The 20,929-nt window shown below is 40.4% G+C and overlaps 1 protein-coding gene across 1 annotated transcript; it reads left to right on the top strand.

The window, feature by feature from the left end:
* The first annotated feature begins 457 nt into the window (after window positions 1-457).
* On the top strand, window positions 458-20,170 carry LOC118101971 (caprin-2). Its single transcript, XM_047338662.1, is given in 20 exon segments — window positions 458-573; window positions 1,169-1,405; window positions 1,503-1,565; window positions 1,673-1,759; window positions 3,542-3,780; window positions 5,185-5,267; window positions 5,580-5,687; window positions 5,867-5,910; window positions 6,031-6,174; window positions 10,205-10,246; window positions 10,328-10,456; window positions 10,617-10,701; window positions 12,786-12,838; window positions 12,914-12,986; window positions 17,184-17,327; window positions 19,592-19,629; window positions 19,631-19,690; window positions 19,692-20,081; window positions 20,083-20,100; window positions 20,102-20,170. Coding segments are annotated over 19 exon segments (2,100 nt in total). The 5' UTR covers window positions 458-573; window positions 1,169-1,174.
* Window positions 20,171-20,929: the final 759 nt, after the last annotated feature.

The raw sequence follows: 20,929 nt of genomic DNA, 5'->3' as shown, positions 1-20,929 counted from the left end.
ATTAAATAATAGTTTTCTCTTAAACCCTTTTTTTATTTAAATAAATTGAGTTTTAATATACTATGCATTTAGTTAAAACCCTTTTAACTAAAGGGTTTTGTTTACATTTTCTAGGACAGCCGGGCCTTCATCATTTGCATTTAGTACAAAATTTCGGTAAGAACATATTGATGAATCCCAGATTTGTGCATCATACGTTCGTGTCAATGAGGTTAATGAGGCCCAATTGTTTTCGGACCCCAAATAAAAAAATTATAATTTTGGATCAAAATAACAGAGAGAAAGAAAGAGTGCCATTCACATAATGATACATTCATTATATTCCTTTTAAATCACTAAAAGCTGTGTTTGTGTGTATGTATGTGTGTTTGTGTGTGTGACTGCCACCACAACCGGATGTGGTGACGTTTTTCGCACGCGCAGGGGCTTGTGCTGCTGGGTATTTAAAGGTATGAGCTGACACCAGCTTGGCCTCTGCGAGCTGAACATCGCAGTCACAGGGTGACGCTTTGTTTGGTGTTACTCGGATGTCCATCTTGTGAGGACCTGACGCGCACGAGCCAAAGACACGAGGTGGGCCAGCTGCTTTTGTCGTCGGGTGGTGATTAATAAAATCCTGTCGTATGTGGCGATTGAACCTCAAATTACTAAATTATGGAGGAAAGGTTGGATTCTGCAGATGTAAACAATTGGCGTGACTTGTAACAATACATTCGAAGCAAACTTTGAGTGCATCTTAAAGACTGTATGATATGAAGGCTTGATTTCACCTTCGCAATAATTACACTTCCGCTTCTGCTTATTTTACTTTCCACCCAACCCAAACAACTAATTCAGGTAAAGGACACATGCACGCAGGCGTTTCATCCGGAGCAGAATGTCAAAAAAAACCTGCGCTTTTCTTACATGGTGTTTTTATTGTTTATTTTTTATCTGATGTTTTTCGCTGCTTATGCTTTTATTCTTTATCCAGAGAGAGCAGGCCGTTCAGTGCCCACCTTAAATGCAATGCCAAGGGGTTGGCTGGTGCCCAAACGGTGCCAACTCCCCTTCCATCTCTATTTAAACGATGAGCATGGCCCCTGCAGCATCTCTCTAGCTGCATGGCACAGAAACGGCAATGCCAACTGCTTGCATTATTCACAACTGAAATGTGTGTTTCTTCTAGCCCAGCATGGTGCAGCTGTGTCTGTCCCCTACGGAGGATGTCACCACCACACTTGAGCTCTCAGAGGAGGGCAGTGAAAGGCAGGAAGACCCCATGATGGCTGGTAACCCAAACGTGGAGCTGAACACCTTTCAGCTCAACCTGGAGGTCTCCACTGTCTACATTGGCTATGAAACCTACATAGAAGATGGCCTCATCTGCCTTAAACACAAGGTCCGCAACTTGGAGAAAAAAAAGGTAAGATGGTATATGGCCTAGATTGAAAAACAGGTTCGGAAGCTGGAGAGGTGGAGGCAGGCACCTGGATTTCATCATCCATCTTGTGTGTCAACAGCTGAAACTGGAAGACTACAGGAAAAGGCTGACCAGGAGTGAGGAACTAAACAAAGATCAACTGGTAAGTCCTGGGAATGTAAATGCAACAAAGATATGACCTCCTTAATGCAGATATGTGTTCGGTGTGCTTAGGGTTTTTCCCACCCCTTGTATTTTGTTGTTTTCCAGGCGGCTGTGGAAAAGTATCAGGAGGTGTTGCATAACCTGGCATTTGCTCAGGAGCTACACAAAACCCTAGATGACTTGACTCAGAGTGTAAGTTTCTTTGTTGATCAGATAGTTTTGGGTTCTGTATCATTTGCTAGAATAAGAACATTTTTGCTGTGATGGCATGTCAAGTATAGTTGGGAGCTTCTGCTGTGTTAAGCCGCTGCTCGGTTTCAAAGCAAAAGGTATTGATCGAAACAAACCTTATGATCATATGTAATCAAATATGTACTTTTTTTAATGCATTTGTTTTATTTCTTGGGTTATCTCTCAGTCCCGTTCACTTGAAGTTGATATCCCAGGAAGACCTTGGGAGGGTTTATAAAGTTTTGGCTTTGTAATTTTAAATATGTGTGAGGAAGCTGTCGATATTCCGAATGGCCTCATCCGTTCCCCTGTCACTATGCCTTACATTACTGCACCTGCTACCTTGCTAGATTGTTTTCCTCTGCAGCATCCATGTTACTGTTGTAGAGCAGCAGTGTTCTCATGTCCCACTTGAACACACAGAACTTTCTGGAACTCATTGACTTCATGCGTTCTTCCATATGAAGACAACATATCATTTATGATAATTAATGAATATAAAGACCTAGTTTTGTTGGGTGGCATTTGTTGCCATGCATTGTGTGATGCTGCCCTCTAGCGTAGCTTAAAGGGATAGTTCACTGAAAAAAATAAAATTCAGTCATCTACTCACCACTATGCTGATGGAGGGGTGAGTGAAGTGTTTGAGTCCACAAAACTCTTCTAGAGTCTCAAAAGTAAACTTTGTAGCAGCCGAAACAATTGAAGTAACTGTTGACCAAGACTTTAGATGAAATAAAACGACAGAAAAAATATAACATGACTTTATATTTATATTTGACTTGAAACTGTCATTTACACCGTGTTTTAAGCCTAAGAGTCCACTGGAAGTGGCTAAGCTAGCAGACTTGGCTACACGATGGTGTCTCTAAGGGGCCGTGAACACACCTCACAGAAGGATATCAGAAGACATTTAGGCTTAAAACATGGTGTAAATTACCTATTTTCATCCTTTTTTAAGTTAACAGCATAATTAGAGTTAAAAAGTCAATTTGGACAGCTCAATCAAACTCATGATTGTTGGTGAGCTTTTGAAGGGCTGGTAGGCATATATTTGTATTTCGGAGTGAGTCAGGCTGGCTGCTTTTAGTCTTTATGCTAAGCAAACCAACTTTACTCTCTAGCTCCATAGATGATGCAGGCAGATGTGTTTAGTATCAATAATATCCTTGTCTAATCTTAGGTAAGGGATAAAAACACATTTCCCATAATATGAACTATTGTACGAATTTAAATTGATACTCTTTCATGCTCTCTTTTCAATTAAAAGCATTATACTAAATATAACTTTTTCAATATAATTTTTTATAAACCATTAGCCTTGGTATCACCAGATCCAATTTGCATGTGTGAATGGGTCTGCATTCACTTATTTCATTTAAACAGTAGCAGACCAAAATGCTTCTGGATGGATTTGTATAGACTTGAGATCCGATTAAACAAGACGTAGCATATCAAACACTTCTGGTATTTTGTGTTCTTTTAGAGAAAATATGCCATCCAGTTTTTATTTTTTTAATGCGGAAATGGCAAATTCAACTGACCTCTACATCAGCAGTAGCCATCTTTTGATACTAAATGAGATTCAGCAGCACTGCATAAATCACATCATGCAAGACTTGATTAACATGAGCCCACTTATTGATCTGATTACCAGGCTAAAAATACATTCTATACTACTGTATATCATACACCCCTAGATTTTATACACTTCATCCACTGGTTATGCTTAATATCCTGCAGTTGCTGAGAGCCCAGAAGAAGGCAGTGAAAAAGGAGCAGGTGGCAAAGGTGGAGGTGGAGAGGAGGCGTCTGGCAACAGTGCTTCAGATACAGAATCTTCTCCACAGCCTGCAACATGAGCATATTAGGAGAGACTTGCAGGTCGGACACAATCAGGCACCCCACATCTCAGCCCAGAAGCTGCGCAGCCTAGGTCAGCTTGCCACCCTGCTGGGAGTCAAGAGGAATAACCAACTGAAGTAAGTTTGTCAGTGGTGTAGCACAAACATTTGGATGAATAACTAAATGCATCTGTAGTGGTTATTAGGATAACTGGTAATTAAGCCTGATTTAAACCTTGTCATGTTGAGTCCTTGGCATTTTATTTCCTTTTTGCGTTTTAAACAAGTCTGTGCTTCCACTCTGCTATTGTCTTGTTATTATTAATGATGATGAGATACTAATTTATTCCATTCAAGTTACCCAAGGCTGCTTTACAGACTAAGGAAAACAAATTAATTAAAAATAAAACAAACCAAGAACAGACAATAAGGCTTATTAACTCTATCATACAGTGTGAGGGACTGATAGAGCCAGAAGAAAAGGACACTTTCTTTTACAGCAGTCTAGAAAACATCATCTGCTATTTACATAGTTGCCTATTTTTATATTGCTGGTTCTTCCACATGATTCCCAACCAGCTGGCTATATAATTTGGTCTGGTGGCTGGTGTTTATTTTTTTTCCTTTATGACGACGGACCTTATGACCTCCTCAAAAACTTGGTTGTGTGTTCCCAGCATTCAGAAATGTATCAAATAGTTAAAGGTTTAAAGCAAAAGTACTGATTTGACTGACTATATTATTGTATTAGATCATTACTAGTGAAGCAGAAGCTGTAACCGTTTTTGCTGCTGAAAGTTAAGCTCGTTCAAGTTACCTTATGTACAGGGACGCTGGATATATTAGGAGAGCTTGCTTCTCTAATCTTTCATATTTTCTAATATTGGATCATTTGAACAACCACTAAAATTAAAGTATGTAAGCACTTCAGAGGCAAAAGCTTAACATCTGAAATGACTAAATAGCTTTTTGTACAACTTCAGAAGTCACAAATGTTTAGAAACCACTGGTTTAGTCTTTAAGAATGTGTTGTGGTTTTAAAGCTTGTAGAAAAATTTAAGCTATGAAATAAATTGATCACAAAATGCCATAATTCCCACGGAAATGTGTGAAAGTATGCTTTAGATAAAATAGAAATACTAAAATACGAGTACTTTCATTTTGTGAAATTCAATAATTGAGATTTACAGTATTTGACATTGTGTTGTGGAAACTGTCCAGCGTGCAAAAGTGGAATTATGTGTCTTGGGGTTCACTGCTGAACTAAATGGAGAACAAATAGTCATGAATGTTTAATGAAAGAGTTGTAGGTCACCTGTGTTTTGGAAGCCTTTACAGCACAGTACACATTCACTGGAGTTTGGGAAATCTGTGTAGACACATTATATAAAAAGTGTATGCAAATGGTACATGGTAGTTTATAGTTTATTACAAACTCATGTTTACTGGTTTTAAGTCTCCACAGCTGAGTTGCACTAAGCTTTCTTGCCACTGTTGTGTCTTTTCTCCTTGGTGACCTATCTTCTCTTTACTATGTTGTAGTTTAGGGGAGCAGATGGAACAGGCAGCTGTGGTGTACTTGGACTTGTTGGAGGGGACAGACAAGCCAGTTGCTGGATCCACATGTGAGTATGCTGTACAAGCCTTACTGAGGTGTATGGCTCCCCTTCTGATTAACCTTCAGTATTAAAGCAATTCATGGCTTTATGGTGGTCCCATGCATACAATATGTCTGTATGGTTTTAATAAACAAGCTATGTAGGTACTAATACCTGCCATATAAACTTAATTTGTTTTGGTCTTATATACTATTATTAAAGAGAATAAATGCATTTCTCACAATGTTTCTCAAGTGTGCATATTAGATTATTAACGTAAATCTTTATGGATAGATTTCACAGAAACTTCTTTTTAGAAACTGAATTTTGTCCTTCCAGTTAAGCTGTTGAAAGAGGAGCTCACCAGGCTGTTGAATTGCAAATACTTCAATTGTCTTCTACCCAACAAGACTCCTGAGATTTTCCCGAGCAAAATCAGCCACAGCCGTAAGACCATGCTTACACTAATGGCCAGTGGGTGATAATGGTGCCAGAAATTGGAGTTGGGCATTAAAAACGTTGAAATATTAAGTTTTACTATGGAAATGACTGTATACATTTGTCTAGTCTGAAAATGGTGAATTGCAGATTCAAGTCTCAAGATTCATATTTCTTTCTGCTGTCAGCCATATCGAAGTCAAAAGGAAATGAAACGAAAGTTTCTAATGAGGTAAGACCAATGATCTGTAAGTTTGACAGTTTTGTTTTTTGGATTTCTGTTTGTGTGACTGCAAAGCATACCTCAAAATCCAGACTTTACCTGACTGACATGGAGTCTCTTTCCACTCAGAACTGGAGGGAGGATTTGGAGGCCATAAGAAAAAGGGAGCCTCCTGACAACTGGGATATGGAGTGCCCAGTCCACAAACCATGGAAAGGAGCTGCTACTTATATCTACAAAGTCCCCACCAAGAAACAATCTGACTGCAAACAGGTGAGATACCCTTAAGCCTTCTAGGCACTAGGGCTGCACGATATATCGAGAGTTTATCATCATCACGATATTCGTATCGCATAAGACTGCTTGAACTGCGATAAACGGTGTTCCATGTGCCTTGCATTCAGGCTCTGCATATCAATATATCTGGCCAATCAGAATGAGCCCTGCTGCCCTAGATAATAAATTACAGATATCCAGATCATTGATGGGTTTTTCCGTTAATTAATCAGTCGACTGAATTCTACTTCTAGAAACTTATAGTAACCACGTTTGTCCCGGATCAAATTCACTGAGCGGTTGATTATATAAAAGAATTGCTTAGCTTATTTATGATAGTCCCAGAACCTGAAGGAAAAGTAACTGCACAATCACACACACGCACTGACTCCCTTTTTACGCCATCATTGTACAACCTGCATAACTTGTATTTGAACATTTTCAGTCTGCCTACATTGCTTCTACTACTTATTCTAAAGCCCCTTTCAGACATGCACCTCTTTACCTAAATGTCCTGTCATTTGACAAGTCTTGACATACAGAAGTATGATGATTAATCATTTTATTTTGATTCTTTACATGGGTTAAAAAGAAAAATAACTAGAAATATATAAAATGCACAATATTAATCACACCAAGTAGTTCTTAAGAGCTGGGTCTTTAGTAATGTTTCAGGGGAGTGTGATTTGTTTTGGGGAGAGTTTCAGATGTGTGAGACAGTTATGGAGAAGGCTCTGTCACCCCAGATTCGATGCTTGGTCCTGAGTAGAAGTGACAAGAGGTTGGCATCAAAGGAGCGGAGGCGATTGGAAAGAGTGTGGTGGTGGGACAAATTAGTGAGATAGGTGGGGCTCTGGTTATTGATGGCTTTGTGAATGAGCGTTCTGGAGTTTGATGACATTTCCTATTGTACCATAGAGAAGGCTGTTGCAGTAGTTAATTCTGGATGTGTTGAAGGCATGGATTTTTCAGCAACAGAGGAGAGTGATGGGTAAAACTGAGCTTTATATTTGTTATACAAAAAGGCAGGTGTGGTGATTTGGTTGACATAATTATTGAAGGAGAGTTAAAGGCAAAATAAAAATTCACTTTTATCTACTCACCACTATGCCGATCGAGGGGTGGGTGTAAGTGTTTGAGTCCACAAAACACTTTTGGAGCTTCAGGGGTAAACAGCGTTGTAGCCAAGTCCAATACAATTGGTGTTACTGGGGACTTCTTCTTCAGATGTAAAAAAACATAACATGCCTCCATACTGCTCGTGTGGTGTCATCCAAGTGTCCGCGAGCCCCGACATTCATATTCGACTCCAAACGTGGTCATTTACACAATGTTTTAAGCCTAAAAGTCCACTACCGGAAGTGGAGATGCTAGCGGACCTAGCCACACGATGGTGTGCCCGAGGGTAGGTGAACGCACCACGAGGAGGCCATCACAGGACATTTAGGCTTGTGTAAATGACCTTGTTTCGAGTCGAATATGAATGTCTGGGCTTGCGGACACTTGGATGACACCACACGAGCAGTATGGAGGCATGTTGTATATATTTTTTTCTCTTTTATGTCTGAAGAAGCGGTGGCAATTTACTTCAATTGTATTGTATTCGGCTGCTACGCTGTTTACCCCTGAGACTCCAGATGTGTTTTGTGGACTCAAACACTTCACCCAGCCCTCCATCGGCATAGTGGGGAGTGGATGAGTAAATTTCCGTCCCATTAAGGAGACTCACACCTGCCTCTCAGACAATCTGCCTCATGTAAGAACCGTTCATATGAACAGATATGTTATTAAGTTGCGCATATTGAGGAGAGCTTGTTGCACTCACCAATTTTTGCGTATTTTTGAGTTTTCTTACTGGTACGAACGGAATTTACAAGTGATCCAGACCTGTCCTAGAAGTAATTTATAATATAAATCTAAATTTATTAATGTATTAAAATGTTATGTCTGGGGGAGTGCACAACTCCTTTGAGCTGCAAAATATTGAAGTTGGCATGCACACAGAGCTGGCTGGGCTTAATGAAAAGCATCTCCATTATTTTCTACAGGTGATTAATGTAATGTTTAAATTCTCTGCCTCACGACACCTCTAGTCAACCTGCAGACAAGACACAAGCGTCTGTCCTCGTCTCATACAGAGGCATGTTTAAAAAAACAAGTCATCGATCGGCTCAGTGTTTTGTTTTTTTTTCGTTTTTTTTTAGCCGAACAATTTCTTCTTTATTTCAGTGACTGTGCGATTCACAGGTGACTGCTTTAGTCTGTTTCATTTCTACTTCTGCTGCTTAAAAGTCTAGACATCCTTTTCTGCATCTCTGCAAACAGGACTTTCATCTTTTCTTTTTTTAATTTATTTGTATTTTTCATGAATTTCTGACATGTGGCAGGAAGCGTAGCCTTATATGATATTATTGGTGCGTTAATTCTGCACATTTTCTATCCCCGACCCCTGCTCTTCTGTCTCCTTAGCTGTACGCTGCTTACAGACTCTCAAAGTCCAGTCTCTCTTAAAAACTGGCCGAGCTGCTGTGGGCACTTGCATGCTACGTGAACAGTTTGATGTTATGCAGCAGCTCATCAAAACAGGACACAGATGTATGGTGGGCTTTTCCCTTTTTTAACAGCCATACACAGATCAGCTGTTCCTCCAATGTGAGACACTGTCACCAAAGGCAATAGCGGGCTCTGTGTCTAGCCATGTTGGTTTGTGATTTGATGGCAAGCAAGGGTGACTTCTTCATGCTTCTTCACAGAATGTTTTTTTGTGTGGACATGTAGGAATACTGCAACGATCGATCCACGTGTTTTGCGTGCCAGTGATGGCATTAAAGAATTAGAGCAGTGGCATTTAAACACACTGGTAGCACTCCACAAGGCAATAACGCCTAAGGCCCTGCACCTCCATAAATGGTAAATGAACCTGCTGATACATTTTTGTGAATCATTGTATCAAGTGACAAACCCAGAAGCAAAACTTTTTTGACTCTGAAATTTAGGTACTTGTGACAGTCAGCAGTGGTATCATCCCTAATAAAATAATGCATAGTGGTACTGTGTTGCTCCATTATGCACACGTACACCACAGTACTGCTATGTTTATAGCATCTGGATCAGTTACTTCACACCTTGCCAAATTGATCATGACAATTGGTGGTATCCTATCCTCCACCCTAGGATATCATTTGAAATGAGAAGTTTGACAGATGAACAAGTGATTTTGCACAAACCATTTGGAAACTAAAGCCCTACTTGGTGATACAGGCATAGTGTTGTCAAAAACTATTAATCTCCTGGTTTTGAAACTCTCCTATTGTATGGTATCTGAGCGTAATTTGCTCTAAGTTGGCTGATATCTTTTGTAATTGAAGGGTACTTATGGAACAGTTTTGCCACACAAATATTATTGTTGGTTTTAAAATGATAAATTCACCACCTCACATCTGCATCGCTACTCTCCTGTCTCCAAAATGTTTATGCATGGGTCGAGTCTGAGTTTGCATACTATTGTGCACATTCTCCCATCAAGTTTGTTTTTATAGATCCAAACTTTTGCATGAGGGTACACATCTTGCAGACGCCTTTTTGTGCGTATGCAATGGTTATAAATGAGGCCCTTGTTCTTTAGCTGTGTAATAGAGCCTGACCAATAAGTCAGTAACAAGACCCTATTCATTTAAGATAATATAGTTTTAGTGTTACTTTGTCCAGTGGAGCACTTTCAAATACATTTTTCCGCTGTGAAATGTCCTCCTTAGTTACTCGCCTCATTATCATAATTCTGATACCCGGCTTATTCTAACTACTATATACTAAAATATATGTATTTATGCCAAATGACACACATATCTGATAAGATTTCTAAGCTTTCAAATATTAATAGCTGTGTAAATCAGAAAAGTTTAGGGGGGGGGGGGTTTATGCCTTTTTTTAAACTGATTTAGTGAGCTGGTGTTTGGTATGACCATTTCACAGAATGTTATTGTTCAGCGATGGTGATCATACAACAATTAATAAACATTATCCACAGAAAAAAGAGAGGAAAGCCAAAGGAGAGCAAAATGCCAAGTTGGTGAGTACAAAACTATTGGTTTAAAATGTACAGAAATCTACATCATACGACTTGTAAATTTATACTTGTGATTCTCAACAGGCAGTACACATGGACATGCCCCAGGTAGTTTTTAACTCTCAGTCTACCTTACCCAAAGACCCCATCCTGAGGAAGCAGCACCTGGAGGACTTCATGACAAAGATCCATGGCTCCTTCAGTTTCATGCAGGTGGAATTTGGCTGTTTGCAAGCAAAGAACATTCTATTCAATAACAAACTTTTCTCCTTTAAAACCCAGTACAAGATGAAATTATGGTTTACTTAAGTGTCACGTCTGCTATGCCACTAATGACAGTAACACATTTTTTAAATAAACCTGTCTTCTTTAGGACTCTGTCCTTGATGGTGAGAGCCCCTCGAATAATGGCCACCCTGGACTGAAGAGACAGTCATCTGGATTGCCCTCTCCTCTGGGTAACTTGGAAGTCACCTCTGTAATTTGACAAATTTCCAGCTTAAGGTGGACTAAATATCTTTTTTTTTTTTTCTGTAGCTTTAAAGGTCCAGTGTGTTATTTTATTTTTTTAAATAAAATTAAAAAAAATTAGGGGAAAGGGATCTATTGGCAGAAATTGAATTTAAAATAATCCTGGTGATGTTTTCACTAGTGTGTGATCACCTAAATTGTAGCAATTGTTGTTTTCTTTACTCTAGAATGGGCCCTTTTTATATTTACATCAGGGGGGGTCCTCTCTACGGAGGCCGTCATGTTTATTACAGTTGTCCAAACTAGACAAACTAAACACCTTTTGAGTTTTTCTGACAACTGAAGGTTCCCAAAGGTTCTCTTTCATGTTTGAAAGGGGAGGGTGAGGAGAGGGGTATTCAGCTGCAACATGCAACTACACCACTAGATCTCACTAAACCTTTAATGAAGACCTATTAACATTTTTCATTTTTAGTGCTTTGAAACATGTATTTTGTGCAAAATTATGTAAAGTTGGTAGTTTATTGAATTTTTTGCCCCCCCCCCTTCAGAAAAATGTGAAATTTGTTGAAGCATGCAAAATGCTCTTTTGGCTGCATAGAGGAACATGCATCTTCGTGTTTTCTCTAGCTCCCTCCCAGGCAATATATAGCTGAGTCGTCTTATTGCAGCACCAGCTTGTCATGCCCTTACGGCCGTCGCCTAGGAACAGAGCTACGGACGAAAACGTTATTATTTTGTACCGTTAGACGTTAGGTTGAGTACTTGCATTTAAAGAAATTATTCTGATGTTACCTTGCTTGCTGCCGCCATTACCTCCTTAGAAAAACAGTTTGTCACAGAAGTGCAATGACTCTTTTGTAGGCCACATTTGAAGGGGCCTCCAAATTTTGGCGTTCTAGTCACGTCGCTGTGACGCAACCAGTCCTCAAATGCAGCTTCTGAAAAGGATGCGGCCCCTGAATTAAGACACAGCATATGTATTTATTTTTTTACTTCGGCTGGCAGGATTTGGCATAAACCTATATTAATGCAACAAGCATACAGCGGACAAACCTCATTATAACACTTACCTGATTTAAGATCATCTGTCATTCCCCCTGTGTTTGACTTATTTTGTACATGAACAGACGGGAGTGAAACCGATACCCTGCCTCTGGCTAGGCTGTTGCACATATACCACAAATGACCCCATTTTCCTCCCAGGACAAGAGGGAGGGGGCAGTTTAAAGAAAAACAGCCATTCTGAAAAGGGCTCTTCACACAGGGTTGAGAATGGGTTTTTGGTACTATTATCACAAATGTTTTAACCTTAAACTGTCCAATCATGGAAAAGGGGTATTATATTTCTACTTAGATTTGTATCACATGTTCTTCATCAGTGCATGTTGTTTGCTGTTGGGATTGTTTCAGCAAACTTCTTTTAAGGTCAAACTTTGGCCTCTTTAGCCCGGGCTGTCAATATGCGTTACCAAACTATAGAGTAACCAACATCTCTTCACCCTGTTTGGGTTCAGCTGGTTGATTAATGTATATTTGTGAGTTGGTTAGTGCAGATTGAATCTAATAACAGGTTTGGTGGGTGTGGGTATTAAAACACCCTGACCTGTGCATCACTATAGCCAGTTAACCTTTGTGTCCTCATTACGATCAGCAGCTTCAGCTAAATGTTTGGGAAGCTTTGCCTCCCCTTGTCTCTTATTAGTGCTGCGTATGCTGTTGGGGACTGTTGTCTGTGTCTTCATTCTCCCTTGCCTTGATTTCTGGTTTGTCATTAGCTTTGTCGCTCCAAACCATGGAAACTGAAACATTATCTCTCTATCCCCTGACTGAATTACACGATCTGCCTCTGGAGGTCACATGAAGACTTTTAGTTACTTTCAAAGCCATTTGTTCAAATTAACATTTTCACAAAGCTCCCTTTTGGTCTGGCCACCAAATACTATTTTGACTATTTCTTAGTGTTATTATTAGTGTTTGTTTGGAGTCGTGGAATTTAGTTTTCAGGAAGCTACAGCCTTAGATTTTGGAATGTGATTTCCTTTATGTATGATCTTTCCCCCATACTAAGTAGTTCAGACAGACTTGAGAAGCCCAGCGGATTTCCTGCTCAAAGCAATTCATGTAAGCATATCTATATCAGTTGTGACTTAAGTGACAATGATTTGGACTTCCTTGACTTCATCCTCATCCCCATAGTCCACCCCACTGCCTACTAGGCTTCACGGAGTACAAAGCCAGTCTGACCAGTGGAGATCAGTGCCTGGAGTCAGTAACCTGGAGCTTACCGCAAAGGACACACCTCATGTAAATAACTCATTGGTAAGCGATGCAACATGTGTTTTAAATCCCGCTCAGCGGCCGTTAAATGTGTATCTTCTAATAGAGCCACTTCAGTTGGCTGATAAAAGCATTTCCTCACGCCACTGTACCGCAGAGTCCATCATTTCTGTGTGCCTGGATGAGAGGAGCCATCCTCATGTAAATGACCATTCTTGACCACGTCAACAGACAAAACATATTTCTGTTAAATGATGTTAATTGACTTTTAAACAATGCTTTAACCTTTCTCTGTATACCACAGACACCTGTTGCTGAGTTTGAGCTCACCCCATTACATAAGCATTATCCATGCAATGGGGTGGGATCTTACCCTACCACCCCTCAAAGGACAGACTTTCTCCTACACCCCCACCAAGGGAGATCTCTCCCCTCTGCTGTTCCAGGACATCCATTCTGTAGGTCTTGCAAAGTATTAGGTCTTGTTTTCTGCCATAAAAGACCACAGGTTTGACTCTACCACGAGAATTCTGTCACTTTCTAGTTCCATTGAAAGATGTGCATCTTTAAAATATGTTATAAATATAATTCATGAGTCAATATTCCACAAGTAGGTGGGGCAGACAGATTTGGAGACTGTCAATAAAAATGGTGCATCTCAGCTCAAGAGATGTTGAGGATGCTCTCGGTATTGGCATATGTGAAACAGGGTCCATGGACTGATTACTTTAACCACCAAAGGCAAGCTGGAGCTTACATTGTGCGATTGGAGCCTGATTTTGATGCAAAATTGAGTTGTAGGACTTGTATTAAATCAGTGCGATTTTCATCTTTGCATTGTTTGTCGTACCAAGCGTACTTTTCACCAAGAAAAGCTTTTGGTGCAGTGTGGGATATTCTATGTGCTGCACCTGTGCTTTTGGATTCTTTCTTTTTATGGGCGTGTGGCTGTAGGTCAAGGTCACATGATCACGTATCTCACAGTAATCAGGAATACCCAAAGGGAATTTCATTACATGTAAGCACAAACATTTACTTAGACTCTTGGACGAATAATAATGGCTTGAATTTATATAGTACCTTTCAGAGGCCCAAGGACCTTTACATGTGTCAGTGGGGCAAAGAAATGAAAGAAAGTAATTTGCACAAAACAGGACAGATATCGCAGCACTAATGGAATGGTGGAGCGTTAACTGAGGCCAAAGGCCTTTGTGAACATGTGGTGTTTGCAGTTCTAGAGGGTGGGGGCAGCGACACAGAAGCTCTTCGCCAAGGTTTGCAGTTTGGAGATGGAGAGCAAAACCTGTGTTTGAGAACTGCAGCCTTCTGAGCAGAGTGGAAGTCAGTTAGATATGGTGGGGCTAGGGCATGGAGAGGGATTTATAGGTGAGAAGGAAGAGTTTTATGGACTTGATGCGGTCTTGATTGGGAGCCAGTGGGGGGTGAGTGAGGCTAGGGTGATGTGCTGCAGGGCTTGGGTACGGGTGAGAACCCTAGCAGCAGAGTTCTGCACATACTGGGGTCTGTTCAGGACATTGTCCCAGTACACTGGACAGGACTCCGTAACAGTAATCCAGGCGGGAGGTGATATAGAATTTGGTGGTCAATGCTAGGTCTGGGCGATAAAACGTTAGCGATAATTATCGCAATATAGCCTTTCATCGATAGATATTCAAGACATTTCGATATAACATTGATGGAACTTTCCATCCATGTTTTGACAGACGACATGAACAGCCAATGATAATGAGAATAGCGTCGTGCCGAACCAGTCATTTGGCTGGAATAGAGTTACAGTCAAGTTAGGTTGATGTGGAGCAGCACGAGACATAATGTGACGTGCAGAGTAAGGACATCAGGTTCAAAGTGACCGGAACGGAGTCGTGATCCGACATCATCGATTAATAACTGTTTTAGAATACAGGACTACATTGTGAATATCCCATGTGATTATCAGTTTGTGTGTGAAGAGGGACAGAGACGAGCAGACAGAACTAGCCTGCAGAAAAAGTTTCTCCACAGATTGTAATGTATGATGTTTAACTTCATTGTTGAAGAATAAGCGACACCCACGTTTATCCAGGGTCATAAATATAGATTCAGCAGGTTTTTATGAAGATCAGTTCTAAGTGTGAGTGTTAAGAAAACATCAGATGAGCACGGCCACTTGTTGACCTGCGGAGTAATGCGCCTCAGTGCAGTGGTGCTCATTTAAGAAAAGATCAAACTTTATTGATCCCCCACACTCCAGGAAAATTCCGTTATTTCAGCTGCAGGCAGGTCAGAATGAGAGACAAGAGAATAAAGAAGTATAAAAAGAAAATGGAATAAAAATAAATGTTTCCATATTGCGCAGCCCTAGTCAAAGGTCAAGGTCATTGACCTCACAAAGCACCTTTTATGCCTTCCCTTTACAATTCTTTTATATTTGGCTCAAACATTCACTTGCTCTTGGATTTCATTTTGTTTGGCAAAGTATGTTTGATTTTCTTGAACAAATCTTAAGATCAGCTTGAGGGTATTCTTCAAATTTGGTGAAAATCTTCACTTGGACTCAAAGATGAACTGATATGATTTTGGTACCTGTAAGTCAAAGGTCACAGTGACCTCATATTCCTGTGAATTGGATATATTAGGACTGTCCGTAGGGAATTTCATAACATCTTCATTTGGACTGGTTTGATTTCGGTGGTCAAGGTCATGGTGGCCTTAAGACATGTTTTTGTGAATCTCAAGACTGCCTTAGGGAAGTTCTTAAACTTTTGCAGTTATCACTTGAACTCAAAGATAAAGTGATTTGCGTTTCAGTTCTCTAAGGTCAGTGACCTTTTATATGAATCTGGAAAAAACATTATTTGTTGGAGCCTGCACTGATTGGCGGAGGTGACTTTACTAGTAAGGTTTCAAAAGTCCTCTCTGGATTGAATCCAGATGTGATTTTAAAAACGCAATCATATTGATTTATACTCTGCCACATTCAAGTCTCTGTTGGCAAGGTGACAAACTGATTGTATCCATCTTAATTTCCCCCACATTCCATGCAAGCTATGATTAACCATGTCCAAAGTGGTGATGCACCTGAAACTGTTAATGATAATGGATAAAATTGCCTGAATAATATCAACGTTGGCAAACGCATGGATAAGCCTTGATTGAATTTCAGTCAGTCTCTAACACTATTGACACATGAAGTGTAAATGGGGTAAATGCTTGAACCCCATTTATTGGTGGCCACTAAAACGTTCGGCATATTAGTGTAAAGGTGAATAGCCTCAGTTATCCAAAAATTGCTTTTACAGTTTCAACATGATAGTCCTCCCGAAAAAAAGAGGGTAAAATAAGCATATACATGCATACAAATAAGAAAAACAATTACACATGGGCTAGTCTAAACAAATGAGTCTTAAGCTGCTTTTTGAAGGTTTCCACAGTGTCCACAGATCTTAAGACCAAAGGGAGAGAGTTCCGAGGTTTAGGATCCACAACCGCAAAAGCACATCTCCATTAGTCCTTAGTCTGGATTGGGGAATGACCAGCAAACCCCGATCAGAGGACCTTATAGACCTGCTGGTGACATTGGGCTGCAGCAGATCTCTAATGTAGGCAGGTGCCTGACCATGCAGTGCTCTATAGGTGATCACAAGAACTTTGAATTGGATTCTGAATTGAATGGGTACCCAGTGAAGAGTAATCAGAATCGGTGTCACATGAGACCTTTTGGAAGACCTTGTAATGAGTTTAGCAGCAGCATTTTGGACCATATGCTTGATCCAAGAAAGTTTTGCTAAGGCAGGTGAAAATTGAGTTACAATAATCAAGATGGGATGATGTAAAAGCATGAATGAGAATTTCCATCTTTGCTTGAAACAATAGGCCTGAGTTTTTGCAATGTTTCTGAAAAAGAAGAGCGAATCAGACATTTGACATGTTGGTCCAGAGTCAGGGCCTGGGCCATAGTGAAACCTAGATTTCTTATAAAGACCATCCCTTCTCTTCCAGGACAAGACTAGGAGGGGGCAGAAATAGGGACTTCTGTTTTATCTGCATTTCAGAAATGATCTGTCATCAGTTCTTTATAAGTTATTTAAAACTCAGTTTAGCGATGTACAACCGGAACCTTGAAATCTAGTTCTGAATGGGACTGTGCAGTTTCTTAACTACTATGATATCCATGTGCTTCTCTCTGTAGGTCTTCAAGGTGAATACATCATCTCCCCAGAATGGGAACTGAACTACAAACCAGAATCTGTAGTTTTCTCTGAGTGCAGTTACAATTACTGCCAGTACACAAAGCCCCACCTGGTTGCGCCCTCAGAAGGCGAACCACAGCCCAGTATGTTGAACCAATTTTGTTTCTAAACTTTCAACCTACTTGTGTTGAATGGTCAGTAATCACTTGTTTGAAACACATTTTGTGGTCCATCTTCTCTCTAGTGTACCAGTCAGATTATATTGTGGAAATGATGTGCAGATGTTTCCTGTCCCTGTAGCCGCTCAGGAGGAAGCATGTGTCGACCTGAGGTCAGTCCTTACTTTACACTAGAGGATCCGTGAGAGGTATGGCAGCAAGGGACTGGCACCAAACTTTTGCTTTTCTAGCTGGCATTGAGGCATCTATTCTCAGCTTTCCTATTTCTTATTGGATTTTCACCTTTCCCTTCTTTTGAATAGCTGTTCAGAGTTTGTTGTTGTGTGTCACATCTGGCTGATGTCTAAAGTAGCACATAGGCTGAAATCAAAATCTTACTGCAGGGTAGTCCTGAGAGGCTTATGCTGATTTGTGTTCCCACGGCAGGAGGATCTACATTCTGAGCTCATCTCAGGATTCTGGTCTGTCCGCTATGCTGTAAGGGTAAGTAAATCTGTATTTGTCTATGAAGTGTCCTTATTGGCTCTGGGACTTAGAAATGTGCCAACTAGTTTATGAACTTTAATTTCTTAACTGGGTTTGGATTATAGACCAAGCGGCCCAAACTGTAATTGCTCATTCCATTAAACATGTATTTTCAGTGAAGTAATGGACCAGGACAAGTTATTCCCTGATTGGATACCAAAAGTTAAAGGGATAGTTCACCCTCAAAGAGAATTCACTCATTATCTACTCAACACTATGCCGATTGAGGGAGTGGTGAAGTGTTTGAGTCCACAAACACTTGAGGGAGTCTCAGGGGTAAACGGTGTTTGAGCAGAATCCAATACAATTGAAGTAACTGGTGACCAAAGCTTCAGATGTAATAAAACAACAGAAAAAAACATGACATGCCTCCGTGCTGCTAGTATGGTCATCCAAATTGCACTTAAGCCCCGACATTCAAATTCGACTCGAAACAGTCATTACACTGTTTTAAGCCTAAGAGTTATTAAGTTAAATGCTATCGCAATGTTAAAAGAGAATTGGAGAATTTCTTTCCTGGATCCGGCCCCTGATCCTGATCAGCAACAAAATTATGAATGAGTTCTTTCCTCACTCATGCACCCTTATAAGTTTTGTGTTAATCTGTCCAGTAGTTTTGCATAATCTTGCTAACTAATAGACAGCAAATGCAGATGAAAACCTAACCTCCTTGTGGACCAAGCTGACTAAAAACTCCCCAGAGGAGAAGAAGCCATGATACTCAAATTATCATCATAATGGTTTATTATGTAACTGAGCATGCTTGTGCTCATGCAGCCAAGCACATACTTGGACTCTGCCCTGAGGTAAGTCACTGCTTTGTCTGCTTTGACTGTGTATAATGTATATGACAATTCCTCACGAGGTATTTTCTCAGGACCCTGGATACCAACACAAAAATGAGGCATAACTCAGTGGTGAGAACCAAAGTTCTAACTTATCAGCACTGCTTTCTTGTAGTTTGAAACTGCTCCTTGGGTTCTTATGGGGGGCTTATGAATACATTTTTCTGCACTTGGTAGCAACAGAATTTATCGGTCTGAATACACATCCCTGGTATCTAGGAGAAAAATATCTTGTTTCTGATGAACAGAGTTGCATAAATCATTTGAAATATTTTCATGGGCATGAAGGTCCAGGGAAAAAACCTTTATTTGGGGTGATGAAAGTGGTTTGTAGGGATGAAGTCAAGGGGTCTCTTCATAACAGCTTGCTGTACTGACTTTTATCATAAAGTGTGCCCGATTGTTGGGGTGATGTTGTTGGATAAATTCGTGAATTTTATTTAATTATGGATGGGATCAAACTTGTGTTCAGGGGCTTTTTCAAACCTATAATTAGCTCTTCTTCAAAATGATGGATGAGTTCGATTAACATTTTTTCTCATTACCACTTAGTTCAGTTTGTTTTCACACCCAAAAAAGTAAACAAATGCATTGCCTAATAACAGGTTCTTTTCCTCCTGATCATTGGTTCGATGGGTCTGGGTTGGGAGTGAGAAACTAAACACAGGATGATGATCGCCCCCTGTCTACCCAAAGAAGACACTGCTCTTGGTTGCTTGTCTATGGAGGGTTTTCTGGGCCAAAACTATATATAGTTGCATACTTGTCAAAGTCTTCATTTTGTTTTAAACCACCTGTAGTGCATGGTAGCCATAATTGCACCCTTCACCCTGCTTCTTTTTTTTTTTTTTTTTACAGCAGCATGGAGTGATTGTTCCCAGTTGAGTAGCCCAGACGGGAGAGGGATCCTTCACAAGTATTGTTGACTCTGGGCTAGGTGACTCATTGTCAGTCTCCCACTGTGGAGGGTCTCACTTACTCCCCACAGCCAACACCACCCTGCAATGTACCAATGCAACTCTACCCACTCTCCCAGCCTCTGCAAGTGGCCTTCCTGCCTCTGCACTGCCAACTTTGCCCGTGTAATCTGGACCAACCTATTGTGTTTGACCAGCTACACAGCAATCTGGGGAGATATACGACACCCGTATCGGCCGCTTCACCTGCTGTCAGCGGAGCGTATGTCTTCATCTTCCACATTCTGAAGCTCGCCATCACCGTGCCGCTCTATATCAACCTCATGCGCAACGAGGATGTGATGAGTGTCGCTTATGCCAATGATGGAGCCCCAGGTCATGGAACAGCCAGCAACCACGCCATCCTGCCTCTCTTCCAAGAGGACCAAGTTTTGGCTTCGTTTGCATCATTAATTGCACTATCTATGGCAGCACCTGGAAGTACAGCACCTTCTCTGGCTTCCTATTGTACCAGAAATGAACTGCTGTCAGCTGAACAGTCCTCCCAGTGTGTGGGGTAGTTTGCTTTACTTTGAATGGCGATTAAACTGACATTTAGTGTTGTGGTCAGGCACGACATACAAGTGTGCTTTTTCTTTCTTTCTACAATAAAGACCATTCATGACAGAAGTGTCCAGTGGCCAAATTATATGATCCGTATTCCAGTTAACTCCATTTGAAATGGGATTATATTTATCAAAGTTACCTGATTGTCCACGAATGTAGCCAGGATGGTTGTGCTCAATTTGGGTGCGATACTAGTACAACTGGGCCTTGACCACATCATCTTGCTGTTGCACTTAAGTTGTTCAGTCATTTGCTCACTGGTTTCAGTGAAAACTCTAATGTAATTTTGTGCCTTTTGTAATCTGAATGGCTTTTGACTAACAAAATGTGGAACATCAAATTAACTGAATGTATGGCTGAATTGTAACTCAGAATTCAGTCTATCATTGCTGTGTGTGAATCTGGAAGATGGTGTGTTCTGATTGAGTGGTGGGTATAGTGTCAAACACTAAGCCATATTGTTGTCAGAAGATAACTGTAAAAACATCGACATGGTCCCTTCATTTTCCAGAATGTTAAATAAAATGAGCAGTAGTGTTTGGTTTGTCGTATTTTTACTATTACAAATGTATGTTAGTATGGACATTTATTGAGATGTGCATAAATATCTAAAACCTTCAAGGTTCTTAATCGTGAAGCTTTTCAATGTGCTCATCATAATGACTTTGCTGTC

Source organism: Hippoglossus stenolepis, chromosome 22 (genome assembly GCF_022539355.2).
Source record: "Hippoglossus stenolepis isolate QCI-W04-F060 chromosome 22, HSTE1.2, whole genome shotgun sequence".
Lineage (NCBI taxonomy): Eukaryota > Metazoa > Chordata > Actinopteri > Pleuronectiformes > Pleuronectidae > Hippoglossus > Hippoglossus stenolepis.
The sequence above is the reverse complement of the archived record's forward strand: the minus strand, read 5'-3'. Positions and strand labels throughout refer to the sequence as shown.